At 36.9% G+C, this 13,956-nt stretch overlaps 1 protein-coding gene across 1 annotated transcript; it reads left to right on the top strand.

Annotated features, from left to right (window-relative positions):
* Positions 1-11,564: 11,564 nt before the first annotated feature.
* Positions 11,565-13,130, top strand: LOC116167072 (uncharacterized protein K02A2.6-like). The gene has a single exon (XM_031482309.1). It carries the CDS (start codon positions 11,565-11,567, stop codon positions 13,128-13,130), a length of 1,566 nt encoding a protein of 521 aa, XP_031338169.1.
* The last annotated feature ends 826 nt before the right edge of the window (positions 13,131-13,956 follow it).

The raw sequence follows: 13,956 nt of genomic DNA, 5'->3' as shown, positions 1-13,956 counted from the left end.
ACAAAAATGAAATTGCAAGAAACAAGACAAACAAGAAGGTGTCATTTCTTCTGGTTAAAGTTGTAAGAATTATTTTTGCATAAAAATTGGCCCTCCTCGATATAAAAATCGAACGGTTTTGGATTGTCAAAATATTTATTTTACCAGAAGGGGGCACAATTTTCGTCGGAATGCAGAAAGTAAATATTTAACACGTTTGCCTATGCAGGAATTTGGCGAGAGTGGTTATAATTATGAGATATTTTAAGTGGACAGAAGAGATTACGTTTGACTGCAATATAAGGAGATACTTAACTTTAATTTAGCCTTTATTCAGTTCACGCCTGCTCAAAGATGCATTAACAGATCCATCTGCATGAGTTGCCACACAGTATGTCCATTAAAGTTCCTAATTACTTTAGTAATATTATTAAATGAAGCGATAGTTACGTAAGTACTAACACTCTTAGCCGTGAATATGATGTAACGATTACTTAACAAATCAAACAAGCCAACCAACACACACGAGGCAAAATAAAACGCGGTAAAAGCATTTGCTGTGGAAGATATTTAAGCAGGTTATGCTTAGCCGGCATTCAATTATCGATTTTTCAACACTACCGAATCATTATCAACCATTCGGACCTGGGCTATGGGAAACCACTATTATATTTCGCATTTAGTAAACAGTAGGTACAATCGGTAATATTGCTATGATGCTGAAACTGTTTACTATGTCCCTTTTATCTCGGCAATCCATACTACGATTTGAATTTGCTAAAATATGATCGACGGTACAAACTCTGCCAGATAAGGAAAACATTTTGAATCTTTCGTCTCTTTTAACGATAATGTTTTCTTATATGGAGAATTTGTACGGCAAAATTAAAAGTGATACGGAATTTTTAATTTTGGGTTGAAACAATTACATAGATCCCTACTTCTCAAATTTGGGTGAACCGATAACGGGGACTCAAAGTCTTCTCCAAATAACGTTTGAATAATTAAGCAGGATGTTTAATGTTTGGACCACTGCAGGCTTTCAATAGCTATCAACACTAAAAATATTGTAGCGAATATTGCAGAAATCTTTCGAGAAATATAGTGGTTTCCTATATAAGCAAATCGAATTGCGTTCCAGTTAGCTCCAATTTCAACGCCGAAGTAATAAATAGTTCGGGCTGTTATGAATTGTGTATTTGTTTGAGCACTTCACTCCGACTTCTCGCTGTCACTTCCACCACCGTACAGTTTCATAATGTGTGTTCTATGTGCTCCCCGCATATTCTACAATTTCTTTCTTCTTCTCGTCTCCATTTCTCCTTCCCTCTCTCTTCATTTCCGCATTTGAATCTCGCTTAATATTTTTCCTCCATTCCCACAAATATTTTGGTAGCCACTCCCTTACTAGCTCTTTATTACTACTTCTGCTCTCAGTATCGCCCTCTGTTGTTGTATTTGTGCATCCAGATCCCTTTTTGCCAGATCATTTTCCATATTTTCTCCTACTTTTATCCTCCTTTGGACCTCAGCACGTCCATATTCATTTCATTCGTAATATTTTCCTTTTTGTGTTTTATTGCGTTCATCCTCGTTCACCAATTCGCTTTCTTTATCGGCCCTTGCCTCGAATCTGCGCCCTGTGCCGCGACACTATCCTTATCTTTTCCATTTTTATTTCTTTCGCAAATATACAATTTGGTGTCCTAGATCCTACTATCCATTCTTCTTTGTACTTCTTCCGATTCGTCCCATTCCTTCCACCCCATATCTCCGTTATGTACATGAGCAGATTCATGAGCACCTCTAAAGATCATTCTTGAACCCATGACTCATCGCCACCCCCCTTTTTTGCTTAATTCTTTTATCTGCGCATTTGGTACCCTAAATATTTAATTTCTTTTACTTCTTCTATTTTTTCCCTTTTCCTTCCACCCTCCTGACAAAAAGTGATCATCTTTCGCTTTCCTACGTTTCACTCCATTCCTTTCCCAACACCTTTCCATTCTTCCCATCATTTCCTTCATCTATTCTACCTCTGTAGCCGTGATCACTGCGTCGTCCGCTAATGTCAGGGACCATATCTTTCTTCTTCCCACTACTCTCCCTCAACCTTGGCTTAATACTTTTTCCGTGCCCCTTAAGTAGAGATTAAATACGGTTGGACCAACTGGGGACTTTGTCCTTTACTTTACATGACCAAAACACTTCAAACTACTTTCCTAGCTCCTTTCCTTCTACTATGACCCTCAACCTTGTGTCTCCATATAGTTCCTTGATTCGGTCCTTTAACTTCTTGTCAATATTCCCATCGTCTACTCTGTCAAACGCTGCCTTTAAGTCTATGACATTTCCATCCAATTTTTGCAATTCCTTTCCAACTAATCTGGGTAATAAGCAATTCCCCTCCCTTTTCTGAAACCCGTTTGTGTTTCCTCTTCTCTTCCATTCCTCTTTGTAATCTTCCGATCAGTATCATTGTATAAATTCTATACTCCGGAGTCATTATAGTAATTCCTCTATAATTTCCCGCACAAACTTTGTTCCCTCATTTGAAGATCGGCACAATTACCCCTTCCTTCTATTGTTCGACTAAATCCCCTCCTCTCCATTCCTTGTTACCTAGATTTCCCATTCTTTCGTTGACCCTATATATAACGAAAATCAAAGCCTAATTACCTATCTCGCCTCTCCCTGCCGCTTTCCCTTTTTTCAATCTTGTTAATTTCTGCTCGAACTCCTCTCTTGTTATCCCATGTCCTTCAACCTCCTCTCTTCCTACCTCTTCCACAGCCTCCTCTTTCTCCTGCTTTCGTTGTAGTAACTTGACAAAATGATGTTTTCATTGCTCTAATTGTATTTCCCTCCCACTCGTTCTAATTTTCTCTTTTCCTCTGTTTATCACCTTCCAAAAATTCTTCTATGCTTCTATTCTTCTTTCTTTCTCCATTATATATCTATTTCTCTCTTTTGTACCGTGTGTCCTATTTTAGTTGAGACTGCAGTATATCTCAGATGTTTTTAAAGATGGAGATTTGCGATTTTCGAGACCCTGTGCTACTTTTTTGTGAAACAGAGACAATCTAGGTTGGGTTTGTGTCTTAAATACAGGGTGAAAACGAAAAGATGGAGAAAAGGTAAAAACTGCCTATAAAGATCTTTTTACGTAGAATCCATTGGCATAATACAAACAAATGTTTAGAGGACCGTTTCTGAGATTTGACGGAAAGTTAGTATTTTTTAAATGTAAACCCCTGTATATTTTGTCGTCATTTTTTTTGCATGATTTTTTCTGCCTAAATGTTTGGTTACTACGACATAGGATTCCACGTAAAAATATCTGAAATAGACAGTTTTTATCTTTTTTCTATGGGTAACATAAAAATAATAATAATAATATCCCAAAAAGTCAAACTTTTCGTTTTCACCCTGTATTTTCAAAGACAAACGTGGATAGATTGATTCTGTTTGTGGGATCGAAAAGATCGCGAAAACTCTCTCCCCTTTTGTAATACTCTCCTTTATATTATTTCGCTCCTATAGATTTTCAGTCCTATTTCTTCTCATTGTTCTGCTAGTCTGCCTCCGGTTCTACCGTGCCTTTGTCCTCAACTGTCTCTCCCTTCCTTCGTCTTTGGTTCTTTTCATTTCTGATATTCTTATCTTCCCTTTCAGACTCAATTCCATCGGTTGGTAATTCGACTCTATCCTCTTACATTCATCTATTTCTTCCAGTATTTTTCATTTACTATATCGTGAAATCATCTTACTCTAAACGTCACTAAAAGAATGGAAACTATTTAAAACTCATAAAAACTGGTTGAAGATCATAAACGCCTTAAATCCACATTTGATCTCTTACGGTACCCAGCGAACGAAATTTGTACTCTTGAGAATGGTATAAATCGACTTAAACATTCTTAAATGTTTAAACGGTAAAGGCTCTGTAGAAAACCCCGTAACTTTTTTTGGGTGCGCCACTGGTATCTTGATTGACACAAGATTTTCATTTTCTAATTTATTTAGAAAATTTTTAAAATGGAATTTGAATAAAGATCTTAATTTCTAATCCCAAATTAAAAATTCTACTTCCTCTTTATATTGACGAACAAAACGTGCGGATTGGCACAAAAATCACCGCAAAAAACTAACTAATGTGTTCAGGATGTTTCAGATTCTTGTATTGGGGGGTGAGCCACCGTAATATACACGTAAAGAAGCAGTCAAAATTACAAAATAACATTTTTGGAACGCCAATATCACCTCTTTACAAGGCATCAATTTTGACTACTTCATCCTCAAATGCCTAAAGAATATCTTAGATTAGATAGATTTTTGTCGAACAAAATTAATCTGAATCACCATTTATTTACGTGTACGTAATGCAATTTAATCTTGAAAAATTATTAGTGTAAGAACTGTTTTACTCTGATAATAGCTGGTCACGGAAACAATAAGCCCTTACAACTAACATCTGCTAATCATTTTCTTCGCATATTACAAATTAAGCCTTTTGTCATCTTTTAAATTCCAGTTGTAAATCAGACCTCCTACATTTCGTGTAGTTTTTAGTACACGAAAGCTCGACACAATTAAAATCGGCATCTTCGGAAGTAACTTTGACACATTTAAAATATTAATTACCTTAAATTTAAAATTCAAATGTATTTCGGTACATTTAAAGGCGCTAATTTGTCTGCATAATCGGCCCCTAATTTGGTGAATGAATTTTTAAGCAGACCGTGTAATCGGTATACACAACACGTAAGCGGTGTGCAAGTGAATTTTTTTTAAGCTGTCACACGGTACACTTAAGCTTCATCACGAATTTTCGTGGCATTTTCAGTAATTCTCTACGCTATGTTATGTCAATAACAGTATCGTAATTGTTTCTAATTCCTTTCCCCTATTTTGGGAAAGTCCCCATATTGATGATGAAATGCCACCGTAAACTTGTTTTTCTTTAATATCCGCGAGATGAATTTTAAGATTCCTGATTCGGAGATAAAATGCCAAGATCTGCGCGTACGCATGTGCTTATAAAATAATAGCTCTTAACGATCTCTTGCCGTGGCAAGGTCGGTCGGGGGATGCTGAAGGACGCAAGTGGAATGAACTGTATCTCTGATCTCTCTCATTCTAGTTTCCGTAGTAAATAGTGTAGTTTTTTCTACACTTTGCAATGCTAATGAATATATACGCTCAACCTCTGTGTAGTTTGCGCTATCCAACAGTTTAATGTATTTTCAGAGTTCTTTTTTCAATTGCGTTAGGATTACTCATTTTACTCATTGTAACTTAGTCTACGTTAGTTATTTTAATGCATCCTTTTATTGCCGATGACCGATCTTTTCTTTAGTCTTTTATTGAGAAAAAATACTTTACGACATTGCGTATTACATCCAATTTAACTTCCTCCAAGTTTTCATATACGGATAATAAAGGTTTTCAACTGGAAATCGTCCGTTTAAGTTTATATGACAGTTATAAATTTCACGCAGCGTTTTAATAACCTATTCTATACATCGCAGCATTAATCAAATAAGAACTCAAACTGACAATAATAACAACAACCTGCGACGCTAATGAAACCAAAAAATGTAGCTCAAACACTCTGGGAACAATTCTCTTTTTGATGTAAGAAATTTTTTGCTCGCTGTTCGTTCAAAGAAGAAATACTAAGAATAATGCAAGATAATGAGTATCCACTAGAATCCGATACGCAATCAATCTGTAGAACTGATGTTTAATTCACAAAATAAAATTGTCAATCTAGCAATTACCTATAACAGGAAATTCTGTAAAATCTAAAGTTAAAAGTCTTGAACCCATTTCCGTTATTTTCTAAATTCTTATACAAAAATTTCCAGTCCCACAATTTAAGTGCATCTTAGTTATATCATTGAATTTATAACTATCTTCAATGGTTATATGATAGTGTCATGGGGATCTCCGAAACCATAGAGAAGATACGATGGTCAAATTAGAGAATACCTGCGCAATTAAAAAGTAATTATAATGCTGTAATGAAAACCAGAAAATTCCCATTACTTCCGAAGATACCTATGCCAGAAAAACCGAAATTTGCCGATTTGGTTTTTATTTTTTTGTGATTTGAACAGATACAAAAAATAAAAAAACACTTTCTCATTGCCCCTGTTTGAGCTCTACAAGACAGCGTTGACAGATCTTCAATACAACGTTTCGTTTCGGAGAAATCGTCATCAACACTGTATTGAGTAGCATTTTTGTGTACGGGTCATATAAATAAAAGTTGATGATGATTTCTCAGAAACGAAACGTGGTATTGAAAATCTTTCAACGGTGTCTTGTAGAGCTCAAAAAGTGAGAAAGGTTTTTTTTATTTTTTTGTATCTGTTCAAATAACATCAGAAAAAAATAAAAACGATATTGACAAACTTCGGTTTTTCTGGCATATCTTCGGGAGTAACCGGAATATTCTGGTTTTCTTTAAAGCATGATAATAACTGTTTAATTGCGCGAATTTGACAATCGTCGTATCTTCTATGGTTTCGGAGATCCATATGATAACATGGACGACCCGTTCATCTGCAATTTAAGTTTGAAGTGTTGACTCTACCATCAGTAAGCTCTCGTCGGCAACATTCGAGCTTTAAGAAACTTTAAACCGCGTGCCAAATTCGCAACGGAAAGTAACTTTCGGGCGCCTGACGTCAACTACCCCTCGAAGAGGTGAGCCTTGCAAAAAGTTGTTAATTTCGACCCTACGAAAAAAACAACATTCCGTGCGCGTTTACAAGATCTTTCCGACGACACAAATTTGAAAACAATCGTACCAAAACCGTACAAGGAGCAAAACTGAAAAATCACCATATTAGTAAACCGTGCTCGGTGATGGCGCCCAGATGTCGCCGACCTCACAGCATGTATTTCTAAAGTTGTTAATTACACGGCCCCGGTAGGTACACGCACATTCCTCCTCTTTCTACAAACGTTCATCTACGGGCCCTCGATTGCTACTAGCCATCCGGTCAAAGTGATATTAAAAGCTACCTTTTTATAAATAAATTTGCCAAAATGCGCTAAAAAAAATAGACATTGAAGGCAACATCAACTATAAAAACATAAATATGAACGTGCCAAATGACATACCTATGCTATCTCAAATCCATACGTTGGTAAGAAGATGACACCAGTTATTGCTGTGTTCTATGTTGACACATAGTTTCCCATCAGGTTAAATTAAAGGTAATGTAAACGAATCTAAAAATGCATGTTCTCGAGATACTCCGCTACTTATTAACTATTTAACTCGACCTTGTGAAAAATTACAACAATTTGTCTAATAAAAAAGTCGCAAATTTGAACCACAATAATTAATAATTTAATTCGAATTATTTTTGCTATATTTTCTGTACCACACCGTTCATCCTCAATAATCCACCCAGTCAAAGGTCAAGGAGTTTGAATCACCCTGTATTGTATTGTATATGCTCAATACCTTATGCATTCTTTAATGGGCCAAAATTCGTCTTTGTATATGTTTTATAGAATGCCGCAAACCATTTAAATCTAAGGTTCGTGTATTTTGTTTATTATGTATTTTTACTGCAAAGTAAATAGAAATATGCCCCATACGGCCATACTATCAATTAACCCCAAGTTGTCAATCGAATTTAATGTTAAAAATAAGACAAAGTTGATTTTAAGTTTAAAGCTATTAATTTGGATTTGGTTCATCTTCAGGGTATGGTGCATATACAGGGTGTGTTTTTTCCAATGTTTAGTTTGGAGATAATGTAAACCGTAAAAGATATAAGGTCGCTTAAATATGCAAAGAATTGCCGAATTTTATGTAAATTAATTTTCCCTTTCAAAGTATCTTCGAATAAATCACATCCACTTTCTTATTCCTATCGATGCCCTATTGGATTTTTACGTCACTCGATAGAGAAAAAAAATTACAAAATCAGGGATACTAACCACCACATTTGATTTGGGAATAAATCTAGAATTATTCCCTTGAAGTACACTGTATTTTTAAGGCAATAATTCCGTGGCTTGCTTGAAATTATTTAACATTTTCCGTTTGATGAGGAATGATGAGTCATCCTGTATGCCTTATTTCAATTTTTGTTGTTAGCGGTATATGTGATCATGGTTTGGGTTGGATCACAATGCCGATCATGTCATTTGATTTCGAAGTTGATTTTACTTTGTATGAGAATTATTAGATGTAAATTTTCTTTAAATAATTGCCTTGTTAACGTTCTCCTAGCGAGTTTATAATTTTGAGGTGTCTGTCCGTCTGTCCGTTAGCACGATATCCCGAAAACGAGTGGACCGATTACGATGACATTTTGCAGGTGGATTCTTTATCAAATTTATCGGAGTTCGTGAATTGGCAATTCAGGTCAAAAAATAAGAAAGACCCTTTTGACATCTCCGTTAGTTATGAACCTACCATTATTACACCCGAATGTTAATACGCCTCTTTTCTATGGAGGGGGGAGTGTACGAGGGATGGAATGAGCACTGTTTTCAGGTTAAAATCGATGTACAGTTGCCGTCATAATAGGTGTTTGAGTTACCTTTCTCCAAGTGACCCAGGTCTTACTAAAGCTCAGGTCAATTTAATTTTATGGCACCCTACTGATGCTGTAAGAGCCTGTGTTGAATGTAATATACTTCATAAGATTTTCAAACGACAAATGTAACTTCCGTACACAAAAACGTTTTCCAGATCAGTACCTACTTTCATCCAAACTTTCGTTTTTTGCTTGTTCTTATTGTTGATAATTACAAATTAATGTTGACGGTAAACTAAAATCTGGGATTAATTTGTATCTAAAAAAAGATTAAATGTGGAAGCAGGAAAGATAAAATAAACCTAAACGTTTACAAACGCCTGTCTACATAATCTTTTACTTGTAAATGTAATTTAGTTAACTTGTGTGTGATGTAGGGGAAGTGCTCTCATGCATGTTGTAATTTCGTGACAAACTATTTACCTAGCATTATTCCACTAACAAATTGCAAAGTAATTTGAAGTAAACACCTACGTGTAATATGAAATTGTGTAAATACAACTGAAAGCAGCGAGCGATTGTGCACGAAATTAATCCAACCCTTAACTCAACTTTTCTCTATTAAATTTTCAGATTTGTTAGATTTTTATGTCTTTTCGTGTTGGTAACGGCATATGACTATAGCCTTTCTATAAATATTTCTCAATTAAAATGGAGGATACCAGTTTTTCAACAGTTCAGTAAAAAATACCTAATGTATTGTCTGTCATTTTAAAATACATACGCAACCAGTTTCTTATTTAGAACACACGCAATTGTAGAAAGAAGTATACAGAAATAAACTGAAACACCATTCATGGATGGTTGCATTTTTGAAATACTAGAAAAATTGCTTATTAATACAGGATATCAAACATCCAACATAAGTGCCTTCATTGACAAACGAGCCATCATTAAACACCTTATTAAAGTTGTTATAACAAAATTCAATAGATATGTCTGTAATTCCAGACACACTTCAAACTTGTCTGCAAGTTTTCTGGTTAATTGCATGCTTGTAGCGTTTTAAAATAGGGCAAACTTCTATTTGTGTAACTTCGATCATAATGCATGCATTAAGTTCAGACCGCATAAGTGAACATAGTCAAATTTTAAACAAATACATTATTATATTAAACAATAAGATATACTCTAATTCAAACTATTCTGTGGATGATAAAAGCGCTTGTGTCATTCCTTAGAAATTTAGAATCGATAAATAGTTAAACCAAAAGTGTTTTCTTCTGTGTTTTCAATGTAATTATTGATACTGGGGATTAAAAAATGTGTATTTTAACACCAGTTAAAGACAATTTTAAATGATCACATACAATTAACTTATAATGTATGTATGTATCTGCCAGTGGTGGCTTAAGGTTGGGAGGGGCGGTCAAATATGTCCAATTTTAATAAAACTGCCTATCTTCTGACTATATTTACTTCTGGCGCCTTTATTTTGAACCGGACGCAAAAAAATGGATGAGACTTTTTTGTACAGCTCATCAAGGCACTTCTTTTTTTTATATCTAACATTTTTCGCTATCTGAGAAAAGTGTACTTGACTGCCTCAAAAAAAAAATAAATGTTACGCCATTCTGTCGGTCAATATAATCATACTCAAAGTTCTCTTAAATAAATGTTATAATAATGTCATAAACCAAACCATCTTGAAAAATAAAACCGTTCAATTATTGAGGAAAGTTCTTTCATTGTAAGGTTCGGCATTAACTAGGTTGCTTTACAGGGCAAAAGATTATCCTCTTTGTTGTGTATTCAATTTAATTTATAGTTGGCCGAAACACTAGGGTTGCTAAGTATAAAATATCTAAATAGAATTAATAAAACTTCAACATCTAATTTATAAAACTGAATGTTTCTTTCTAAGCCTTTAAACGTAATAATGGTGTCAGAAGTGGGATTGACTCAAGAAGATAAAAAAGAAGAAGAAAAACGTATATAAATTTTGAAGCACGATCCAAACACCAAACACAATTTGGTACCTCCTGCTAATCCACAATCGAATCGCCAAACACAATTTGGTACCTCGTGCTAATTCACGACTGAACAATCTGTAAGTTCTTCGTAGTCGTTAAGCATGGAAGAATTCTCCCCCGAACTTCTCCGGGCATTCACCAGAATTCTCAACCGCGCCGCACAACTGTCAACCGTTAGTGACAGCGGCGATAACACCGACGATATCGTACCATCTCAACGACGACCACCTCCATTCACGATATCTCAGTACAGCTTAGTGGAACGAACAACTATCAAGGACTACTTCACACGTTTCTCCTGGGCTCTAGAACTGAGCAAAATTCCTGTAAACCAACACGCAAACTACGCTCGTGTTTATATGGGATCTGAACTGAATGATACCTTGAAATTTTTAGTGAGTCCGGCTAATCCAGAAACCCTCTCTTATGATGAGATCAAGACTACACTTAGTAATCACTTGGATTCGACACGTAATAAGTACGCGGAAAGCATTAAATTCCGACAAGTTAAACAAAACGAGGGTGAATCAGTTGCCAGTTTTTCACTCCGATTGCGCCAGACCGCTGCACACTGTGAGTACGAATCATTTTTAGACAGGATGCTTATTGAACAACTGTTACACGGTCTGTTATCTCGAGAAAGTTGTGACGAAATAATTGAAAAAAAACCATCCAAGTTTTCAGAAAAGGCATACATAGACATCAAAGAAGCACTGACGTCACCGCAAGTACTTATGCTCTACGATCCATCTCTTCCTATTTTACTAGCAACAGATGCCAGCAAAACGGGTCTAGGTGCAGTACTTTCACATCGCCTCGATAACGGACAAGAGCGCCCAATCGCTTTTGCAAGTCGGGCAATGTCTGCAACCGAACAAAGGTACCCACAGATTGATATAAGGAGGCTCTCGCTATCGTCTGGGCAGTAAAAAAGTTTTTCAATTATGTATACGCACGTCATTTTACACTAATTACAGACCACAAACCACTCACACAGATACTGCATCCTGAGAAATCTTTGCCAGTGTTGTGCATCAGTCGTATGGCCAATTACGCCGATTATCTTGCACATTTTGATTACGAAGTAGTATATAAGACATCAAAAGCAAACGCCAACGCAGATTACTGCTCAAGAGTCACACCACCAACGGGATCGGCAAGTGCAATTCGCCACATCTCATCGGCTACGAGGGAGGAGGTAGATGGGTTTGACGATTTCGATTTTTTCACAATTCATCAGATTCAACAGCTCCCTGTCAAATCCGAAACTATAGCCCGCGAAACTAGAAAAGACTTGCATCTCGGCCGAATTATTCAACTTTTAGAAACAGGCCAAAACTTGGCCCAACATGGTCTCAAAGCGCCAGAGGTTAAGTATACACTCGCTGCGAACTGTCTGATGTTTGAACATAGAGTGGTCGTACCACCGACGTTACGACACGCTATCCTCAAAGACCTGCATGCGGCCCACTTAGGTATAGTCAAGATGAAGGCAATGGCACGTTCCTTTGTGTTTTGGCCGGGAATCGACACGGACATTGAGAATGTAGCAAAGTCCTGCACAGATTGTATCAGACACGCTCACGTTCCGCCCAAGTTTCGAGAACATCACTGGGAATACCCTAAAGCACCGTGGGAACGCATTCACATTGATTACGCGGGTCCAGTAGCAGACAAAATGCTATTGATCATCGTAGATGCCTACAGTAAATGGCTTGAAGTAAGACCTACGACTTCCACGACAGCCACCGCCACAATTACAATCCTGGACGATTTATTCACGGCATACGGTGTGCCAGTTACGGTAGTGTCAGACAATGGTAGGCAGTTCATCGCAGATGATTTTAAAAGCTTCCTACGAAATAGTGGCGTGAAGTATCACAAACTGTCGGCACCTTACCATCCCTCTACAAACGGGCAAGCAGAACGCTACGTTCAAACTGTGAAGGATGCGCTTTACGCAATGAAAACAACTAAAGAAACGCTCCGGAGCAACCTAAACGAGTTCCTTCGTCAATACCGGAAGGCTCCACATTCGGTTACGATGCTTCCACCGGCCCGACTTTTCCTAGGGCGAGACCTACGAACTCGTCTTGACCTGACAAGACCTGACGATGTCCAGACAAGAGTCACCCAAAAACATCAAGCAAACATGAGCTCTACCTTCCGCATACTAAACGTTGGACAAGATGTGTACTTCTTATCTGGAAACAAAAACATGGACAAATGGCTCCCAGGAGTTATTACTGCTCGCCTCGGAGATCTTCACTATGAAATTAAACATGGGGATAAAACGGTGAAACGTCATATCGACCAAATTAGAATATTCGCAGAAAATATCAAAGAAACAGGTGTCGACCAACAACGAAAAACAACGCCTGAAGAGCCCATATTGCGACGTATTCGTTTTCATGGCCAACAAAGGAACTCGCCAGCGGCCGCCGAGCCCACTCTGGGAACAGCTACCCCAGTTCTATCACCAGCGCAGGAAACTGCCAGAGCCGACGCGACTGAAAGAGACCAGGTGACACCGGTAGCTCCAAGAAGGTCGGAACGGACACGACGCGCTCCTCTCCGATTTACACCAGTTCACAATTTGTTTAATTAGATTTCATTTTGTAAAGAGGGAGGAATGTTGTGTATTCAATTTAATTTACAGTTGGCCGAAACACTAGGGTTGCTAGGTATAAAATATCTAAATAGAATTAATAAAACTTCAACATCTAATTTATAAAACTGAATGTTTCTTTCTAAGCCTTTAAACGTAATACTCTTCTAGGCCAATATTTCTCTCGTTCTAGTAAAAGCAATATTAATGTTTGCCCGAACATTGATCACTTCCCTCCCATACGCCCATTAAACAAATAAATGAATGCCAAGCCCAAAAAAGACCAATATGTTTGAGGTGCACTTTAAATGTATAAAGAATGCATTATGAAAAGAAAATATAAAAAAAGGAAGCTTTTCCAAGCAATCAAATTGTATCTCTCCAACCCGACCAGGCAGGTGTGAAAGCATTATATGATCTAATTAGAAACGATCACTTCGACATGTCACAAAAATAAATCGGCGAGATTTCGCAATAGAGGATTCTGAAACCGTTCTTCCTTCTACATTTCAGATTTAATCTTCAATGTTTACTAGTGACGCAATGTCACGACTATAGCTTGCGTGTGTGGGACACGTGCAATACTTCGGCCTTTTATATCAGATATGATATGATGATGGCATTACGTATTACGTACAACACGTACCTTATGTTAAATACGATATGTATATTTGTATATCTCAGTAATATTGTTTGAATTTTTTGACATCTCTTTTAACCTTTTATTTAAATACGTTGTTTTCTTAGAAGCTGATACAGTGTGCTCACACATTTTGCATGCGAGAAAGAACAATAGCAATTTCCCGGTTGAATTACGGTTTAAGGT

Source organism: Photinus pyralis, unplaced genomic scaffold (assembly GCF_008802855.1).
Source record: "Photinus pyralis isolate 1611_PpyrPB1 unplaced genomic scaffold, Ppyr1.3 Ppyr1.4_LG3b, whole genome shotgun sequence".
Lineage (NCBI taxonomy): Eukaryota > Metazoa > Arthropoda > Insecta > Coleoptera > Lampyridae > Photinus > Photinus pyralis.
The sequence above is the reverse complement of the archived record's forward strand: the minus strand, read 5'-3'. Positions and strand labels throughout refer to the sequence as shown.

What these genes read in the sequence shown, in the direction of transcription:
- LOC116167072 (XM_031482309.1), top strand. Translation starts at nt 11,565, where the DNA reads ATGGCCAATTACGCCGATTATCTTGCACATTTTGATTACGAAGTAGTA.